Source organism: Liolophura sinensis, chromosome 8 (assembly GCF_032854445.1).
Source record: "Liolophura sinensis isolate JHLJ2023 chromosome 8, CUHK_Ljap_v2, whole genome shotgun sequence".
In the NCBI taxonomy this organism is placed as follows: Eukaryota; Metazoa; Mollusca; class Polyplacophora; order Chitonida; family Chitonidae; genus Liolophura; species Liolophura sinensis.
Window position 1 is genome coordinate 30381107 of NC_088302.1, and position 21574 is coordinate 30402680.

The 21574-nt window shown below is 38.6% G+C and overlaps 3 protein-coding genes across 5 annotated transcripts in view; 2 read left to right on the top strand and 1 right to left on the bottom strand.

The window, feature by feature from the left end:
* The first annotated feature begins 919 nt into the window (after window positions 1-919).
* On the top strand, window positions 920-12055 carry LOC135474004 (cytoskeleton-associated protein 2-like). Its single transcript, XM_064753981.1, has 9 exons — window positions 920-1021; window positions 2705-3268; window positions 4898-5264; window positions 5727-5840; window positions 7320-7470; window positions 8433-8573; window positions 9544-9714; window positions 10151-10359; window positions 11086-12055. The coding sequence occupies exons 1-9, from the start codon at window positions 982-984 to the stop codon at window positions 11315-11317; spliced, it is 1989 nt and encodes a 662-aa protein (XP_064610051.1). The 5' UTR covers window positions 920-981; the 3' UTR covers window positions 11318-12055.
* Window positions 12056-12087: 32 nt separating this feature from the next.
* LOC135474007 (UPF0462 protein C4orf33 homolog) lies at window positions 12088-21022 on the bottom strand. 2 transcript variants are annotated; one of them, XM_064753987.1, is made up of 6 exons: window positions 20860-21022; window positions 16088-16275; window positions 15346-15403; window positions 14531-14582; window positions 13853-14043; window positions 12088-12742 (listed from the first exon to the last, which is right to left on the bottom strand). In XM_064753987.1, the coding sequence occupies exons 2-6, from the start codon at window positions 16266-16268 to the stop codon at window positions 12652-12654; spliced, it is 573 nt and encodes a 190-aa protein (XP_064610057.1). In that variant the 5' UTR covers window positions 16269-16275; window positions 20860-21022; the 3' UTR covers window positions 12088-12651. The 2 variants fall into 2 exon arrangements, with proteins under 2 accessions (XP_064610057.1, XP_064610058.1); XM_064753988.1 differs by lacking the exon at window positions 20860-21022 and adding an exon at window positions 18152-18187.
* LOC135474006 (nucleolar protein dao-5-like) overlaps window positions 18303-21574 on the top strand; it is a 73022-nt gene continuing 69750 nt past the window's right edge. For both annotated transcript variants that reach the window (XM_064753982.1, XM_064753985.1), the window contains exon 1: window positions 18303-18352. The gene's annotated coding sequence lies outside the window, so the exon portion shown is untranslated. The remainder of the gene's footprint in view (window positions 18353-21574) is intronic.

Below are 21574 nucleotides of genomic sequence, written 5' to 3' on the forward strand. Positions count from 1 at the left end.
ATTGGGCTGTTGATGGAATGTCTTTTTTTTTTGTTTTGTTTTCCCCTGTCTCCCAGTGTTAATTGTGTTAAATGCCTGTCATTCATTAGCCAGAAGAAAAAAGAAAAAAATATCTGACAGACCTTATTTTTTCCGATAGGGTTGTGTTGCCCACATCAAAGAACTATTTACGGATGGTCCTAGAGCAGTCATCTTGAAGCCGATAGATCCAGGTTCACGTTAATTGGAGTCGGATCATAGCTTAGACTGTAAATTCTGCAGTTGGGTCTGTCCTGGACTGGTGTTCAGCATAAGGGGTTAGACCAACTAGCCCTGTGTCAGTATACTGTGACTGGGATGTAAGGTGTGGCGTCTGGTGTTTTGCAGTGATGCAGCACTTTGTATCAGTATCGAGGTATCAAGGCTAATCTGCTAATAGGGACAGACCAGTTGCTTGAGTGATAAATATTGTTAAAGGGATGTAAGGCCCCAAAGCAAAGTACATGTAAGTACATGTAATATTGAATAAAATAAGTTCATATCAGCATATGAGAGTGTGTGTCCATTCATTGTTTCTGAAATTTGTTTTCCCCAGCTTGTTCAAGTTGTGAAATTAATGGAAGTGGAAATTCTTGAAGCAATTCTTGACAAAAATTTTGAACATGTTCAGTGTGTCAGAGTAGCTTACTTGTGCTTGTCAGTCAGTTACTAATAAAGTATAACCAAAACAGCTGCCAAAGGTAGCATTTAACCGTAAAACAAAGAAAAACCCAAAGTATTAAAAACTGTTCACGTCGACCACCTGAGGTTTGGTATTTTTCATATTATATTAGAAGATAACTGCGCGATAACTGTTAGTGACAATGTGGATGTTGTTATGGACTATGCAGAGTAACTTCCCTTGGTAACGGTTGAGCTCTTCAATGGTAGGCGCGCCAAACTTGAATGTGGATGAGTAGCGAAACCTGGGTCAACGGTTGTACGGTAGATAAACAGTAAATTATGGATTCAAAAGTCACGAAACGAGCGAAAGAGAAGCAGGGTGAGTACATGTCACTATGATGGAAATGAAGTAATGGTGAAATGCTGATACTGGGGTGTCCACTCCATTTCACAGGTCAAACAGGGTGCCAACTTGCGGAGTTGACTTGTGTTGTTGTTTATCGTTGGCTAAGTGTCAGTCACAAGTTGACTGGTAATGGAATAAATCTGATAATGGTTAAAGCCCTATGATTCATCAGAGCTGTCAAGTACAAATCACAGAAAATAAGTACACATTCCCTTTAGTTGACTTGCCTTGTCAGATTTTGCAGACAAGCGCGATGTTCATGACAAAAGTGTCATTTCTCATTATCTGTTGTTCTATAAGCTTACCTTGAACACCTCTGTTCTTCCCTTGCTGGCTTCAGTTTACTACTGCAGGGCACCAAATAATTTGTCTGTCTGTAGTCACAGTCGTCTCAGCTATTAATTCCAGGTAGGTGCTCCCATGTGTCATCACTAGTAAAGCCACACCAGCATGAATCTGTTATGGAAACTGGATAAATTCCAACTCCAGCCGCCTTGTTTGAATGCATACTCCTCACAGCCCATACAGCATGCTTATCTGAAGCAATAATCTCCCATCTGAAAAGGCGGTATTGTTTAGGTACCGGATCTGAAGTCGCAAAGTATGAGCTTCTAATTTCCCTTTATTAATTAGACGTTGACGACTATTGCACACATTTTGCCTGAAAGCAAGCTCCTTCTCAATTGAGGGATAGTCCATACTAAATCACCACCTAATCCACCACATGGATCATGACTGCTAATGTAACATACAAACAGTTAATCTTTGTTCTTCCCAGTAGTCAACACTATAGATATTACCCATGTTACCCCAAACAAGATTTTCACATTGGAGCTGAATTGGTGTTCGAGGCTTCGGGGTACTTTTTCACAAGTAATAGATAGACAGTTTCGAATGTCAACGCGCTTATGTATTACTCGTGTTATAGTACCCCAAGTAAGATTTTAACAAGGGAATTGAATTGGTGATTTTGGCTTTAGGGTACTATAAGGCGACTATTATATATATGCTAACTGTCTGGGCAAAAAGATTTCTCTTCTAGCATTAGGTACAGTCTTGTTCTTTATTCAAAGCTTCAGCCCAAGGCGCAGCATACAACAATGAACAGGGACTAGTCTCGTACATTATTTGGCCAGGCGTAACTAATCGATAAAATTTTAGTGGGGTGCTTACTGCTATATCACACCATTGCCAACGATGGTCCATTTTAGATGTACTACACTGACTTTAACTTGTGTTATAAATAACTGATATTGCAAAAGTCTCATACAACAATACAAGTGAAAGAGAGGTACCTTGTGATATAGACATCTGGGGCTTTACCAGACCATCCGCAGGTTGCTGGCAGACCTTGCTGTATACGTCCAGTGAGGAAACCAGCATGACCTGGATTTGAACTTATTGCAGCCGCATTGGTTAAATAAAACATAAGTAAGCCGTTCAACTGGTTACTTTAAAAAACTGAATCTAATCACTTCAGTGGAAAGGAATTGGATGGAGACTCAAGAAAAATCCAGTAGCTTTGATTTACAAGAATCATGATGAAAATCAGATTTCCCTATTCCTGCTGAAAGAAAAAAAGCCCTAAGCACTATTCTTAAATTTAATCCGTTTTGATCAGTTTTATATTTTTCTTATAACGTCCTAATTTTGCAGAGGTATACCTGAAGAAGTTTGAAGCCTGGAAACAGCAGAAGCAGAGACTTGAGAAGCAGTCAAAAACCAGTGGTCTTCCACCCTGGAATAAGCATTCTGCGAAGGAAGGGGCATCAAGAATGAACAATAACAAGCTGACGGTAGGGCAACGGAGGGAGACATTTGAGATTCCTGCGGCCTTACGGAACTCCCCAATACCTTTGTCACTATTGCCTAAGGTACCAAGGTGTGGTCCTCCCCGGAAAAGTGTGGAGAAAGATCCAACAAAATTTAGGAGTGGCAAGGAAAATAACACTAATACTCAGTTAAAAGTGAATAAACCGAAATATGCAGGTACGAAACCTAATGAAGCCCTAGTTAAGCATAACAACAGAAAGTCATTGTCCAATGTAGGTGTCAGTGCTAAACCCAAAGGTGCACCAGACTTGGACAAGAGGAAATCCTGTGTGATTCATAGACCTTCTGCATCAACCATGGCACAGTCATCCAGTTCAAGCCATCAACCATTTATTAGACACACCAAGACTTCGTTGGCAAGGATGAATGTTCTACCAGAAGTGAAGGGTAATTTTATAAAACTTTTTATTTTGAAGCAGTTAACGAGATCCACATTTTTGGAGATTGAGATGGGAATAGTAATTTCTGTTTATCATAAGCTATCTGCAGCTGGCAGTGCTTCATGTGTATATATATATATATATATATATATATATATATATATATATATATATATATATATATATATTATGCCTCTATAAATAGCGTACTCTCTCTGCGACAGACCTCTATAACCATGGTTTCAGGCTCTGTCAAAAGACACCCGTTTGTGTGGTACAAATGGTGATTGACACAATCATTATTAGCCAATGAGCACTCCATACAAGCTGAACACCTTTGCGAAAGACATTGGTAGATTTTCATTGGTAGAGGTGGAGGTGTGCCTTTATTAATATTCATGATTAACCAAGAAAAAAACATTGACCACTGAACACCACATGGAAATTAAATAAATTCATAGAGAAGCTGGCATTATTGTTTCTGAGAAATTTAGGGTCAAACAACATACATCGGAGATAACGGCATATTCTTCTTGGAACAGAAATATTATGTATCAGTAACACCTAAAGACAGAAACAGGGAAGCCCCGTCTGCTTCACCGTTCGCAGTGCTGCAGAGTACAGTAGTGTTAGGCCAGTAGTCTCGGACCTCCACGCATAGCCCATTTTCATGCTAAAAAATTATACCCAACCGTCACTGGCAAACCCTCTTCTAACATACGTGTAATCCAGTAGTTCAAACTTTTCGACTGAGTCAAACTGACTTCTGATATGAAATAACAACAACAACCTTTTTCGGCTAGGTGTTAGCATGCTGTCCATTGGTCAGTGTGGATTAGTGGGCTCCAGATCCCCGGTGCAAGGATTTGCAGAGTGTTTCAGCAGAGGTTGCTAGACTGTAAGGCTAAGGCGCAGCATAAGGAGAATATATAAAGGCATAGTCAGTTCATTTTGCATACATGTGTATGCATGTTAGTTATATTACATTTATTTATTTTATTGGTGTTTTACGCCGTACTCAAGAATATGTCACATTTACAACGGAGGCCAGAATTATGGCGAGAGGAAACCGGGCAGGGCTCAGAGGAAACCCACAACCATCTGCAGGTTGCTGGCCGACCTATCCACGTACAGCTGAAGAGGAAGCCAGCTTGAGCTGGGGACTGTTTCTCAAAGGGTTTGAGGTCACATACCCACATTGGTATTTGCGACCGGCGTAACGTTACGACTCCTTTGAGAAACAGCCCCCTGCAAGTTACATAATATGACTAAGTAATTTTAGATTTGTCATTCTCCGGTTGTGATCGGTAAAATCAAGTGGCAGAGTCCATGGTTTTGATATATGTGAACAAGTGTCTTTTAGGCAAGTTAAATTACTTAGGAAAGTGACATTTTGTGCAGATATTTACTCCAGACTGCTGAAGTCAAAATGAGTTTATTCAGACTGTCTTAAGCTATGATGTACATGTAGATACGTACCATCAAAATGTATGATCCTTGCATCATTTGATGTAATTCTAATCTTCACATAGCTGGTAATCTATTTATGATTACAGTATCTAAAAAATTACATTTAGATTAATATAAAGGGATGTCAGAGTATTTTGTCATCTAGATTTACCTATGTTTTAAACAGATGATTACATTGAAAGATTTAACCGATGGAAAGCCGAGAAGACACAAGGTAACAATGGTAAAAATCTTCCTCCAAAAAGTGGGATTTCTTGTTTGGAGAAGAGAAAGTCATACATACCACAGACCATAAAGCAACGTTCACAAAATGAGACAAAGAAAGGCGCTCATTGCAAAGTTCCTGTTCCTGTAAAATCTACAACAGCAGAAATCAGTGGACAACTAAGGAGAAAAACGATATCCGAGCTGACTACCAGGAGCACGAAGCCTGATCCGTCTAAGACTAGATGTGACAGGAGGCAAACTGTATCTTCTGCGACCCTAAACCGGCCTGCTCAGCCACATAAGTCTGGACTGACTTCTACGAAGCGGTTTGTACTCCCATCCTAGCTTCTTAAGACATGCTCACTCTTGGCAGTGAGTGATGAAATGTTGTCAGATACTGTCTACTAGGTCATTTAATCTGCTGATATGAAAGTATTCAGGATTACTGTATCTCACCTTCTGTTTAGTATTTTTTAAGTGACACATCCAACTTCATTCTGATGGATTCATCCAACATTAGACCACTTCAGAGTTTTTTGGTGTGAAGTGTGGTTAAATTTATGTGAGAAAACTATAAGTAATCTGGAATTCAGGGTTGTTTTTTTTTTTCAGAATAAAAGTTGATTTCAAGTCATGTAAAGTTATGTTTACTGAATTTTTGAACATAATTTGGCCATTTGCACCCCCGGAATAAAACCATATTTAAAATGAAACACTGTTGCTGATACATAAAATATTTTGTTATATATTTTTAATGCTACCTTTTTTAATCTTGTATGTTCTTCCAGTAAGAATCTTGTCCCAGAACATTCAGTCTCAAAGAGGAAGAGAGTAAGTTACAGCCAAGTGACCCCACAAAAACCCCGACAGACCCCTAGAAGGAAAACCCAGGCTTCCCTCAGGTACGATCTATTAGAAGGCATTAAGCCTGATGGTTGTATGGAGTTATGCATAGTAGGTTGAAGAGGATGGGTGATAGGTGGGATATAGATGAGCGCATAGGGATTATGCCTATGTTGTAACATTGAAGTCTTTGGCAGGGCCTAGTACAGCTTTCTAGTTTGGGCGCTCTTTTACCAGGCTAATTTGGACTAAAATATTTTCAAATATTAAAGAAATTTTAAGAAATTAATAACTTATGTACCAAACTTTAGTGTCAAAATTAACTACAACTTTGTGCTGTTGTGCAAATGAATATAAGCAATTTTTTTTCCAAACATTCAAGTTGAATTTATCAGGGAATTTTCCCCATATTTGGAGTTTTCTTAAGGTACTGTAACTCTGCAACCTTTTCACAAGTTTTTAAGGTGTTTATACAAGCATATTCTGAAGACTTCATCTTGTGTTGACATAAAATTATAAAACTTTTTGTGCAGCCCTGGTCAATCCAGCCAATGTACATGTAGTTTGGTCCCTGAAATCAAATTAAAAATGTGGATATATTCATGCACTAAAAGTTGGTCTTTCAAATGCTAAATGGTTGAGGAATTAGGGTATCCTGTAATTTGGGTACCCTTAAAGGGTATCAAAATGTCCTTGTATTTGACCCTGCCTTGGTGACCTTGCGTGACTGCCGCAGATTACAATACTCTAACATGGGTACAGACCAGCCAAGCGAGTTTGTCCCACAGCGAAGAAACCCCTGTTATGAGGCCTCAGAACCCCTTTTTTCTCTTATACCCTGTCCAAGTACGATACTTGACTCTTTTGATTGATGAAGTTGTATGTTTGAATTCAGCTTCCACTGGCTCACCTGCAGCTATTCCTTTACAGATTAATTTTGTTGAGTATACATCAAACTGATTTGAATTCTTTCTGCTTCAGCCCACCCTGCGGCTAACTGGACAGCCACTGTTATAAATGAAATATTACTGATTATTTTACTTTTATTATTATTGATTAACGCGCCAAAAACTAAGACATTTGTTGGGAATATGTAAATTACATATGTCTGCAGGCTTGTTCTACCCTAATTCTTCAATCTTTTCAACCGTCTGTGCAACCAATATTTTTAAACATTCTGAGAGGACTATGGGATGTTGAGACATAATTGCACAGTTTTATGAAGCTTCCATCTTTAGTGACACAACCAAATAATTTTAGCATAATTTTCATAATAATTGTATGCTTAACTTCCAGTGAAAAAAAAAAGTGCTTTACAGGTCGAAAAGGTTGAAGATTTACATTAATTCCTTCAGCTTTCTGTAGCTCAGAAACTCCATTCAGCTCTCTCAACCAGTGTTGTCGTGTAACCTAAGTATACAGTTTATTTACAAACTGGCCTTTATGTTGAAGATATTTGTCGCTTATTGAGTATTTGAGAGGACACAATTGTTTTATAGTCTTGAGCCATGTATTATAACACTGACTTTTATTCACAGGCAAGAGTTGGAGGAGTGGTTAAAAGCTAAAGGTAAAACCCCATCTCGCTGCCGTCATCTAATGTGCTATGGAACTGACAGAACTTCAGCAGGGGGCCCATGTCAGCCCCACACTAAGCCACTGTTGTCTGTGGAGGAGATATCCCAACAGGTAAGGTTATCTTTAATACAGAAATGCAAATCACGTTACCATAGACACTGTTACACCAGATACATACAAATATATGGTTGGGTTTCCCCTGGGCTCTGCCCGGTTTCCTCCCACCATAATCCTGGCCGCGGTCGTATAAGTGAAATATTCTTGAGTACGGCGTAAAACACCAATCAAATAAATATTTAAATCAGTACAAATATATGGGGTGCATTTGATTCACTTCCTGGTGGCCAATGGAGGAGGTAGTGACCACTGGAGGAGGTAGTGACCACTGGAGGAGGTAGTGACCACTGGAGGAGGTGGTGACCACTGGAGGAGGTAGTGACCACTGGAGGAGGTAGTGACCACTGAGGTGTCATTCTGTTGGCCACTTGAGGACACCAGTGGCGCCACTGCCGCCACCAAGTCTGTGGCCCATGGAGTTAGTGGTGTGTGCGGTATCATCGTAACTCACACGACTTCCGGAACATCGGGGCTTCACATGGTGTCCTCCAGTGGCCACTGAATCTGCCACCACGGTCAGATCGACGAATGGAATTCACCCACATAGAAAAGCGATGAATATTCCAGTTTCTTCTGATAAATTCCAAATTTGAGTACTTAGTCTGGTTGCATTCATGTTGTTTAGTTTTTAATATTTTATATTACTCTATATACATATATTCTACAAAACTATAGTAGTATGTAATACACTTAGTTAAGGCATCATCACATGATCATTACAGAGAAGGGTTCTGCAAACATCTGGCATTTGCGATTCATCAAACAATGGGCGTCAGCAGAAGTTTTAGTGTGGTAGTCCAGTCAAATGCCTAGACAGTTAAATGCGCACAACCTCCTTCTGTTGTTGTTGTGTATGCCGCCACCACATCCACAATCAACAGAAAACATTTACATTGAACGTATTCACACTTTTCTAACCATTTCATCACCATTGTGGAACATTTTGGTTGTTTCAGCAAAGAGCCATGGAGCAGGAATTGACAGAGGATAATGTAGATATGGATGTTGAGAAGTCTGACAATCTCATGGTTGGGGTGAACATCATGGAAGAAAAGCTGAGACAACTGCTTAAGGAATGTATGGCACTTCTGGATATGGTGAGAGAGCAGTGTCACGTTTGTTACTCTGTCAGCTTACTCTATGTAATCCAGGCTGAAAACCCATGCGTTGTTTAGAGTTGGGTGGTTAGCTGTTCTGTTTACATGTATATTAAAGCAAAAGAAAGCTAAAATATGAAGTAAACGTTCATCATACAGACAACTGAAAACTATAAAAATACTTTTTTTTATTTTTTTTAGATTTTTTGACGAGTGTTGAAAGGCATTCAAATATTTGAATTCTTTGGTGGGCTTTATGAGCCATAGTGACGGTATTTAGGAACTCTGACGTCATATCACCTTTTTTTCATGACGAGAAGGAAGGAATTTTTGTAAACGTTACATCAGTAATCTTTTAGTCAAGGGAAAAAAAAAAAAAAAAGAGTTGGAAAATCTTCCTGTGACATCAGAGTTCCTAAACGCTAATAGGTCCATAAAGCCCCACCTTAGAATGCCTTTATCTCTTTTCACAAAAATTTTGAAAAATAAATGACAGTATATTTTTGCACAGTTTTAAATGGTCTATTAACTGATGCCTGCTTCAATTTTTAGGGTTCTGCTCCTTTAAAGCATCTCCACTACTTTTTGTTTAGTTATTTACTTCGTTGATATTTTATGCCGTACCCAAGAATATTTCACTTATGCGATAGCAGCGAATTTTATGTTGGGGGAAACCTGACCGTGGCTCTGAATTTGGAATTGCTGGGGTGTCATGCATGATATTATTATGATACAAGCACGTCAGAATTGAAATTGGCCAAGTACAAGGAGAGACCTTTGTAAAATGATCAAACTAAGATTAACCTAGTGTTAAACCTGGAGCCAGAAAAAAAACTCCTCAGGGATAAACTGGCTTGTTCTGAAGTGCATGGACATATGTTCATCAAAACAACACAACACAAAACCTGCACGAGCTGGATTTGACAACTGTGATTTGTAGTGGGCATTTCTTTGTTTTTCTCACATGCAGAGTTGTCCAGTCGAGAGCTTATTAGCTTGGCTTGACAGGATAGCTGTAGACATGCCTGAGGCGCTCAAGTCAGCAGATTTCTGGATCTCCAAGGCAAAGCTTATGCAGTCGACGGGAAACACAAATCATGTGCTGGAAGTCTTTGAGCAAGCTGTCCGTCATGAAGCTAAGGTGCGTTTTTCAGTTTCTTATTTTCCAACCAATTGTGATGTGTATTTTATTAGATTTTAATAAAATCATCTCGTATACTTAAGATGTACTTATTTCCTCCATCCTGTGAAAAGGGAAAAAATTAGGAGACTTATGAAATACATTTTCATACCAAAACAAACGTATGGTATTTTTGTATCATATTCTGTAGGTTATACTTGTAGTCTTATGCTTGTTAAATTTATCAGTGGTTATTTTGGAAAGCTGCAGCTGATTGAACTACGTCTAAGGGATAACATTAATTCAGACTGCATGTACAAACATTTTTGGACACTTAAGCCCTTTTATAATCCTTTGTGGTACATGAGAGATGATATTGCCTGGAGAGCCTTATCAGTTGGATTGCCATATCAGTTTATCATCCTCATGTTTCAAGCCTCTATCTCTTCACCTACAGCCATCTGATGCTCTTGCCAAAGAACTGACAGAGATGGTGAAGGAGATGACGACAGGAGGCCTAAAATACCTGGGTGTCAGTAAGTGTGAGGACCTTCTGGCCACGCCCAGGACACCAGGGCGACAGATCAAGGAGGTACAACGCAACAACATCTTCGAGTCGTCCGCCATCAAGTTCTGCGTCAAGGACAAAACTCCTTTACTCAAGAGGTAAGATAGAAAATACCTTTGTTGATTGATTTGTTTATTTGATTGATGTTTTATGCTGTACTCAAGAATATTTCACTTGTACGACAGTGGTCAGTATTATGGTGGGAGGAAACCCACGACCATTTGTATGTAGCTGCCAGACCTTCTTATGTATGACCTGAGAGAAAGTTAGTGTGAGCTTGACTTTCGATTTTATGATCTTACAGCGACCACATTGTGGCACGCTAACCACTTGGCCATGGAGGTCTTTACTTTTATTGAAGAGGTAAAATACAAATACCTGTATTGATTAATTGAGATAAATATGCCTTAATTGACCAGGTAAGGTAAAAATATCTTTGCTAATAAGAGGTGATATATTAAAAAAAAAAAAGCTTTATTCGTGATGTAAGATAAAAATAAGCTAAGATAAGAAATACCTTTGGTGAAGACTTAGATAAAAAATACTTTTGCTGAAGGACAAAGATGAAACTTTGCAGATGAAGTAAGATAACAATTCATATATCTTTACTCAAGAGGCAAGATGAAAATACCTGCTGTGAAATTAAATCACATAAATTAGAGTGATAAAGATCAAGACTTTACCGAAACTAATATTTGCTTTGATTAATCAAGATAATATGGGACTTTCTGTGAAATAATTCAGTTAAGATTAAGACAGTGTACATTCAGAATCAAAGCATTTGGATACACTATTAGTAATGGTATCTCAAATCCATGTTTTAGGATGAGAGATGTATATGGAACTGATGGATGTTCACCATGTATGATTGTGACCCCTGTCCGTCGGTCCACACGCAAAAGTCTGGCCACCATCCACGAGTCCCTCCAGGAGAAGGACAGGCTGTATGCCTCCATGACTGACATCCCACTATCAGAACAGAAGGTCAGCCTCTACCAGGTCAACCCCGCCTTGACAGCAGAAAGCCACACCCACTTGACAGAGGGCGTGTCTTAGGTCCAACTGTGTGATGTTTGGTATTGAAACACGTAGTATAACAGTGTACACTGTGCTTTACATTGTATATCCATCACCACATATCACAGACACGTACTTATTGATGGTGGTTTAATGTCATCACTAAATCTATCAGAAATAAACTGGTATTTAGGAATTTCCTAGAGAGGTAATTATGTTACATGGAATACCCTGCAAATGATTTTTACAGACACAAATTCACTTCTCATTTACTTCTCTCAAAGAGGTTTGATCCATCAAATCATTTGTTAATGCATAATTTGAACTCAAATTATTGTATAAGTGTGGTCTTATAAGTCTGGAATGATGTGAAATATTATGATATAATATTTGTACTTGCTGCTGACTCGGGAGTTTATTTAAGGTATAATATTTTGTTTATATGGTAGATTAGTACCCACAAGAGAGCTTTTTTGTCCCATAATTAGCTGTCACCATATAAATCATCAAATACACTGCATTTCTAATGAAAGTAGTTCATTTTCTAGTCACTAAAAAGATATCAAATTCTTGTTTCTTTCTTTGTTATGCTTTCATTCCTTTTTTCATTATTATTTCTTTCCTGGTTATGGCTGAGCAATATAAATGATGGCTTAAAACAGAATACAAATTGTCTGCACTCTTAAACGCCCACAAGCTTCTATCACTACATTCAGCAAGGAAATGCAAAGAAAATATAGCCCAGCATTGAATTGAATTGAATTGCCTGTATATACATATATATATATATATATATATATATATATATATATATGTACTTTCTACATATATGCATACTGAATCGTGTTCTTGTTCATACTGTGTTGCTATAGAGTTTGTACTAGGCACAGCTACATTGATATGAGCACATTATCAGAGTTTTTGAAACTATGCAAGGCAGCTGAAAGAATGTGTAAAAAAAACAGCATCTAGCGACTAACAACTACTATACTTAACTTTTCTGATGGCATGTAACAGAATGCAAATATTTTAGGTCACACATCTGCTGACAGCTGTGCTATATTGTACAATATTATGGAACTAAAGACTATTCTTTCTGTTATTGCACTCTATGCCTGTTCAACAAAGACCTGATCTGAGTGACCTCCACTTGGTTCAGAACTATTTCATTTTGCTTTGCACATAAGAAAACTGCTTCTGGGAGGTATTTTGAATGAGACTATATAACCGTACAGTGTATATATATATGTATAGATGCACAGAAATATGCCAGTCCATATGTAAACAATGCTGATATATGTCTCCAAATGGCGCTTTAAAATAAACATTTGATCAAAATTTGAATTGCCAACTTCTTGTTTTTTCACGTCTGTTTATTTCTTCTTCCAGTACTTTGGGTCTGGTTCAGTGTTGTCAGGCAGCAAAGCTTTCAGGTTTATGGGCTGGAAGTACTCCAACCTATGGCTAAAAAAAGAAAAAACAAGACGCAGGTTCATCAGTACTTTCAAAGTTGCAGCTAATTTATATAAAGACATATTATTGAAGTTCATCATAGTCATTTTGCCCTCTTCCAAAAAAACTCACTTTAAATGATCAGTTTTCAAACGAGTACGTCTAATACTGGCCCTCCTACATTAGTCATGTGGTTAAATGCAGATGCCTTAGCTCGCTAGCCCAGCGTAATGACCTAGGAGCCTCTCACCAATGTGGCTGCTGTGGGTTCAAGTCCAGTTCATGCTGGCTTCCTCTCCAGCAGTGCGTGGGAAGGTCTTCCAGCAACATGCGAATGGGCTGTGGGTTTCCCCCAGGCTCTTCCACCTCCCAATAAAAAGCTGACCGCTGTCATATAAGTGAAATATTCTTGAGTAAGGGGTAAAACACCAATCAAATAAATAAATAAATAAATACTTTAACTAGGTTTAACATGTGGTGAGGGTTAGTGCTACTTGAGGCCAGTTTTCTATAGCCATAACCCTAACCACCATGACATGAGTTCAACATTCTTGAGTACTTGTTCTCGAATTGAGTAACATCAGCTGGGCTGTTCTAAATGATAAATGACGATTTCTAGCCATGGCGTTACCAGCACTCCTGATCAATATGTCTGATCAATAAATCAAAGGGCAATGTGAAATATGGATTGCATGTGTTATAAACATGTACAAAGCTGAGATGTATCTGCTTATTGTGGCAGTTGGAATTTTTTCCTCAGTTATGTTAATGACAACTCCTTCAGTTACATAAAGCAAACTTTCAATGTGGCTGCTTACACCATTCTCAGACAGAAGTCACACAGAAAAGGTCACTTTATTTAATTAGGGAATGTTATAACACATGTAACAGACTTCCTGTTATACTTTGCAGTCACTGTACACAAAGTTCACTTTTTTGGTATCAATTTCCATATTTTCAAATGGTGAAAAGGAAGAAACCATTCATAATTTGTTTGTTACTCATGCAGACCAAAAGGAAACATATCACAAATTTTTTACAATGTGAAATTCAGCAAACAATTCACCAGCCATTCACAATATAATATTTCTTTCTCATGCAGACTGAAGGGGGACAACTCACAAATCTGGTTCAGAGTACTTTCCCTTGGGTGTTGGATACAGTGACTCGTATGTTCTTTTATCGCCAACACCGTGAATAGAATAGCAGTTCATCTTGGACACTTGGCTTGGGAAGTAACCAGCGGGTATGACAGCCCTTCCCTGCCACTTTTTATCCTCAATTGTAGCTTGATACTCCAAAGGTAATTTATCCTACAGGAACAATACAGATCACCAGAATATATATAAAATTTTGAGTTTGACGACCTTCAGTCAAATTACTGACACATGAAAACATTCAGATATTTGTGAAATTTTTCCAGGAACGGTGAAGTAATGTGCTCTCTCCAGTATCATACATTACTGTATTTCACCATAAAATTTAATATTTTTCAAGTGACACAAACTGCTGGACTCTAACTAGTTTTCTGTGGAGTTTCATTTTTTTATCAGAAAAACAAAGGTGTTGGCATCAAAAGGCCTTCATGTGCTCCTGAACGTGCATTTTTGCATACTGCTACCAAACTTTGGGTAAAACACAGTACTGTTTCTTCTATTTTATCTTCAAAAGAGATGCAAAAACAAAGAAATTGTGAAGATGGATAAGCTATATCACTCCTTCTCTATATACATGTGCATCCCTCCCCCACCCCCCCTCCCAACTCAAACAAGACTGTTCGATGAATTACCATTATCTTACCTGTATTGGATGTCTGTACCCATCTAGCAATAACAAAAGGTGTTGACCATGCCTACAACAGAAGCATGCATGCATACATGAAACATTTCATCTTTATTTCTTTATATGCAGTTTACGATAACTCCTTAGGTTACTTTGTAGATAAAACCTGAACCATATTACTTCCTTCCATGGTTTTCAACATTAAGAGATTAGTCGCCCTGTAATGCTGTTACTATTAATGTTTGGTGTCTAGAGTGTGGTGTTTCACTGAGGCAGCACTACAACACTGATGGCAAAGCCCAGGCAATCCTGTGCCTCAAGGGGACACTATTGTCATGAATTTACTATTGTAATAAGTTGCTTATCTGCCTTATTGGGTGAATTCTGTTGATCTTAGAAAGGTGCTGTGAGGTTTGTTTGATAGGAAAAATATGCTTCAACACTAAAAAAAAATATTTTTTGACTTTCTCTGCCTCTAAGAATGCCCTGTTTTGGAGGAAATTTAGGGTAAATATAAAGCCATGTTGTTAAAACCATATGTCATAAATTATTTCACCTTGCTGCTAAGGTAAAGGTGTCTAATACTGAGCTACCAACACTAAAAAAAAATAGTTTTTGACTTTCTCTGCCTCTAAAAATGCCGTTTTGGAGGAAATTTAGGGCAAATATAAAGCGATGTTGTTAAAACCATATGTCATAAATTATTTCACCTTGCTGCTAAGGTAAAGGTGTCTAATACTGAGCTACAAGCTGAACACATACTATTTTTCAAAGAGTTGCATAACTGCGCTTGATAAGTATGAGTGACTTAATTACAGTACACGTGCACTTACGGGGAAAATTCCATTTCAAGGTATTCATTTTTGTCGTTCAAAAAGAATGCCTCCACAACTAAAAAATAAAAACAAAATTAATAAAAACTCATTTAAAACAAATGTTATAGTGGGGTGTCATAAATGGTGTTTTCGGCAAGATACTTTAGTGATGACAGCACTTTGGTGGCAATCTTTGTACATCCTTGTTTCTTGTCCATTCAAGAAGGCCATGTTAGTGTCAGGGTGTTTTCAGCACAACATTGAAGAGAGACAGCACTATAATTATGTGGGTTATGAGATGTGCCAGTTACAAGCAGACATTACAAGAATACTTGAATTGTTTACTTTTCATTTCTTAATCGACTAATTTCTTAATTAACTATAGTTTTCCTTAGGTCCCAGTGATCAATCTGGAAAGTAGATAGCTTGCAGTCGTCATGTCAGCAGTGGTAGCTTTGTAGGGAAAAGATCAGGCATGGAGGTACTAAGCTAGTCTGATAAGGTGTAAGTTCAATTCCGAAAATTTCTGACAGTTGACAGATAATATGCATAAAATAGCAGGGTAATGAAATCAAAGAGACAAAAATTATGTACTGGTAATTTAACTTAAAAAAAAATCATTTTGCATAACTTTATTTCCCCTATAAAGTATAACCTTTGTTTTAGAGTTCCTTTTGATGTATCCTTTTTTATTAATGTGTAGGCCTATATACAGTATACCAAAAAAACTAGGCTAACTCAAATTGTACACAGAAAGTACCCTCATAATTCCAAAGCTCTGGGTATGGTTGCCCTGCCACACCTCCCATGGGCTTAGGGTCATCAAAGAAGGGGGCGTCGACAGTCATGATCAATCCAGAAGGGCTTCCCTCCAGCTTTATGACAACAGGGTCATGATCTATGCTACCACCATCCCAGAGTGTCTGTATCTTAAACTCCATATCCAAACTGAAACACAGAAATCATCAGCGAGGGGTGAGTGAGATGTAGTTCTGCGGTAAGGAAAATGGTTCATGACCACGAGGATCAAAAGGTGTCAGTTCATTCTCAGCTCTCATTTATTTATTCATTTATTTATTTATTTGATTGTTGCTTTACTCCGTACTTAAAAATATTTCACTTATTCGACGACGGCCAGCATTATGGTGGGAGGAAACTGGGTAGAGGCACCTCCAGGATCATTGTGCTACGCTGTCATGCTAACCCACTCTGCCAGTCCTGGATTTAATCATGGAATCTCCCACTCTCAATGCCTTGGTGACGATGAATGCTTGACAGTGTTCCTGTAGGGTCATTTGCAGTCTTATGTTTATTGAAGGCCACATGTCTGTACATCACACATTGGATTGTTCTTCGCAAACTTGCCACAGGTCAGTTGTTTACTCCGGACACTACTGTTTTCTCCACACATAAAACTGACCGCCACTCTAAAAATGAAAAATTCTTGAGTACGGCACCAACCAACAATCAAGAGTGAAGGTTTCAACCCTGAAAAGAGCCTTGGAGGCAGAGAGGTGTTGCCACATATGGGGACTCCCACTTTTCTTCCACCACTTAGCTTGTGTGATGACAGCCTCAGGACTCAAAATCAATAACTGGGTGAACCCAGCTGTAGAACTTGTAGGCCAATGAAGAGGTTATGATACCTCATCAAATCGTTAGAATATATAGTACAGCCAGATCCTAGCTGAATATCCTATGCTCTTCGTGGCTGGACCATACACCCACGTTCTGGTCATCCTACACAGACTCTGAGCCCTTCAGTGCAACCATTTTGACAAGATTTTGCAGACTCATGGATTTTAATACCGCTTTTTTCACATTTGATTACCACTGAAAAACACCGACGTGGCTATAGAACTTCAAAGCATTATTATATGCACAAATCTGTTTATATGTTAAGCGCATGGCTGTTGTAATAAAAGGCACAACCACATATGTACATGTACATCATACACTCATGACAGCACAATGATGATACAGACCATGACATGCTCATCCTGATTGCAGCCTACGCCCATAACATACAGATGATCGAACACAATCCGACCATCGTTGCCCCACCATACGCAGACCATGTAGCCACATTGGGCATTGGATATTCGCCTAAGATCTGTACTGTGATTATTTTATTTGTATCTTGTGCCATACTCAAGAATATCTGACTTGCTAAGTATGTGGTTATTACAAGGTTTACATGTCTGGCAGAATGTAGGAAGCCAGAAAATGACCAGTTCCTCAAGTACAGCCATAGCAGAATCATCAGTTACTGGGTTTGAACTCATGATCTCACTGGTCAAGGGCTTAGACAGCACTGCGGCTGAGGGCTAGCAGCATTCAAAAATTAAGAATTGTCTGAAAACCGATATTATTTACAAATGGCTAGCCTCTGATTCGGTGCAGAGCATAAACTGCATCTGTTATCTGTTGTTTCTACTGATTTGTAGTCCAGGCTAATGAATAATGTAATAAAATTTGACATCATATAACGCTGAGAGAATTCAAATATACAGTAATAATTTGTTTTAAAACTGCAGTGGTCAGATAACATAAGATTAAGGTAGCTAGGCCCACTGACTTTAAGTATACTTGTAGGCCTACGTGCCTTATAGCATTTCCATGTCGGCCAAAGTGCATTTTGTAAATACAGATGTAAAAAATGAGACAAAAATAGAGAATCGCCTGCAGTTTTCTACGTTCCATTTAAACAATTAGAGGATCAATTGTGATTTGAACTGCCACTGCTAAATCTTGACCTGATTTTCGCCAGCAGCAGACTGATATTTCAAGCCATGGCGTACAGGCTTGCTCTTGCTTTACTTACACTATATACACACACACACGTATATACAAACATGTACACGAGGCCGCCAGCTATTTTGGCATTTCCGCCCTGCCACATGACTCGCTGACCTTTGAACTTTACGTTTTCCGACCAATGACCATAAGCTGACAGCAGGCAGCACGCGGCAAGTGAGAAGTCTCAGCCAACGAACCCTGACTACATGGTTTCCTTGTTTACGCAGTGAGTCTGCCTGTTTCTGAAAGTGTCCTTTCGTGGCACATATGTTGTTCAACACCATATTTCAGTTTTGTGTGATCTGAATTTATTAATCAGTCATGACACGAGCTTCTATCGTTTTATGAGGCACTCTACATGTACTGTGATCTGTTGTTGTTGTTGCAATCACCACACAAAATTGCGCATGGCATGGTTACGGACATTAAATTAAGTAAATTTTGTGTACATACATTTGTAGGGTTGACAGATAAAACAAAAGTCGTGGCTAGTCACATTCAGTTGACACAATTAAACCGCCTCGTCAACACTTACTCGTAAAAGTTAAAAACACGTGAAACAATCGGGCAAGGCTATAGTAACAGAGTAAGATATACACAGAAGTCTTTTGCTGTATACATTACCAGAGCTAGGCCTGTTCAATCAGTGCGAGGGCCAGTGGATAGAACTGTTATTTAACATAGTTCACCGTCACTTCACGTCATCTTCTTTCTGACAAGATATGCTGAAATGATTGATTGTGCATGCAGCTCCTGTCTATTCGAGACCGCGGACCCAGGGTCCGTTCCATTCACACCCCAGTGGCCACTGAAGGAGGTAGTGGCCACAGATGTGTAGTTCCGCCACTGCCTTCACCGAGTCCTGACATCAGTGGCATGTGTTGTAGCGTCTTAACACATGAGAGTTGACACGACTTCGGGACATCACAGTGTGTCCTCTGGTGGCCACTGAATTAGATTGATGAATGCACGCACTCCCGAGCATTTGTAATTTTACTTGTGCCAACATGCTTACTCGCTCACACTTGGCTTTGAAAAGTCCAAAACCAGGTTGTGTTGGCGTTCACAGTTTATAGATGCTGTGCACATATTGTTCTGTTGTCTTACGTACTGTAATGTTTTGGCTATTATCAGCGATACTTATCTGAGTATCGTCCAATGTTAATTTCCCTGTACCTTTCCATGTTATCTTTCACCTCGTCATGCACTGGCCGCTGCCTTGTACGAGTGAAGTGCCCAGATATCCTTGGTCTCGAAAAGTCTGAGAGTTATTTGAACATCGTTAGAGTGAGCTCCAACGACCTGATGCAGTTAACTGCCCTTGTCAAATATGTCAAGGCTGTCAGTACAGAAGGTTACTTTGAGGTTTGAGCATCATCAAGCTCACGTGGCCAATTTTTCTTGCCCTTGCATTAAATCGAAGGTGGAAAAGATACGGACAGTAAGTGTCCACAAACATCAGAGCGTGGAGATGTATTTCATCAGTTTTGCTCTTACATTGGTTTGGGGCCATCCACGGCTGCACAAAATTTTGCCAAACCTTACATCAGAGCAATCTTGGACAACTTGCATATAGCTGCATTTATGACAGTCTGTTTTTTTTTTGTGTTAATCATTGTTTTGGGTTTGTAATCACATGCAAAAAGGAAAAAGTAAAGGCAGATTCACAACAGCTGTGATGTCCTATAAAAGGAGAAGTCTGTGACCCCATATCAGGGGAATGACTCAAGTTAAAACTGAAGATAGGATGGAAAAAATGTATCTAAGGCCGTGTTGCCAAATGGAATAGAGATAAAATCACACCTTTATAACACTCCTTCATCTCTTTGGTAATCCCATATTCCGTCTATCATTAAAACTGAATAGTCTATTCAAATCTTTTCACGCTGCTTCTTTTCAATGCAGATGAGATATTGCGGCTGTCTACATAGTTAAAACTGAAAGGCAACTTTAAGGGCTAAATGTTCATCTTGATTATCACCCTTTTTGGCCACATTTAACCAAATTAAATTGGTCAAGATGTCAAACATTGAGGCGGGTAAAGCAGCTGAATATTAGTTGAAAATAGTCTGTCATTTAATAGAAGTAGCTATGAACACAGATGGCAAGCTATGTTGATATAAGTTATCTCCCTTTATTCATTTTGCAACGCTAAAGAAAACCTTTCTTAGATGCCTGTTATTGCTTGCCAGTATTATAAGTGTCAAAGCAAATGGATGGTGCCATATGAATTTTAATAGTGTTGTTGAGGTGACGAAAACTAAAATATATCAAAATATGTAAACAAAGAAATGGAAAATCAAATGAAAATATTATTTGGTATTGGAGATGTAATGATCTTATTGTCATCAAATACATGAGAGGAAATATGATGGATAGGGTCAACAGAGACTGCTTGGAATATAGAAATATGAGATGGATGAGGAAAGCACAAGTCCAGCTCATGCTGGCTTATCCTGTGATCATTTGTGGTAACTTACGATGGTTGTGGGTGTCCCCTGGGCTCAGTCCAGTTTCCTCACACCATAATGCTTATAAGGGAAATGATCCTTAGTATGGCATAAAACACAAATCAAATAAGTAAATAAATTTTGGAGCACAGGTTATTTTTCGCATGCTACATTGAACGTTTATATTCATGTATCCAAGCCATTGCTAAATATGCTTTATCCAATAATGTAACTTTAAATATTGTATTATGCATAAGTTTTGCATTGGAGACTTAACTCTTACGTGATTAGGTCCCTTGGGCAGTGGCTTAGACGCCTGGCAAAACCTTTTAAAATGGCTCAGCAACAGAGTTTTGTCCAGTCCTTGGCCGAGGTCTAGATTTAGCAAGACTGAACTAACAGTGTCTCATTTATGCTTTTTCTCCGTGTATTTTCCCTACATGAGCTGTGCTAATTCTATCCGAACTCTTATGAACACACCCCCCTTTCTAACATGCCTGATCATATGTTATGCATTACTTTACATCAGATGTACATGTAATAGATTCTCCCAAATCTCTATCCAATGTCCATTGTTTTGTAAAAGGTTTATCATTTCACCCTTTGAACTAGTACATGCGTGTGATTATAACAGCCTTGACCTTGACTGGGAGTGTGATGTGCACACTCACAAGATATGACCTACAAATGAAGTTGCACACTTTGCCTCATTGCAAGAGTTCTGTTGACCTTGGAATTGTGTTTTAAAGGTTGTTTGTCATGTAGGATGATCTTCTAGAAACCTGTAAGTTTCAGCACCAAAAGTAATAGCTGATTTCTTGGCTTCCCTCTTACAGTTTTGAATACAAATTTACACAAAAAAGGCACCATTACTTTGCAGTTTTCAGTCATGATATTCGAAGGGTCATTTCAACCAATACAGAGCCTGATGTCTTGGTACATTTTGTCAGTTACCTTCTTTCAATGAAGGCTTCGTTGATTTATTTATATTTTTTGAT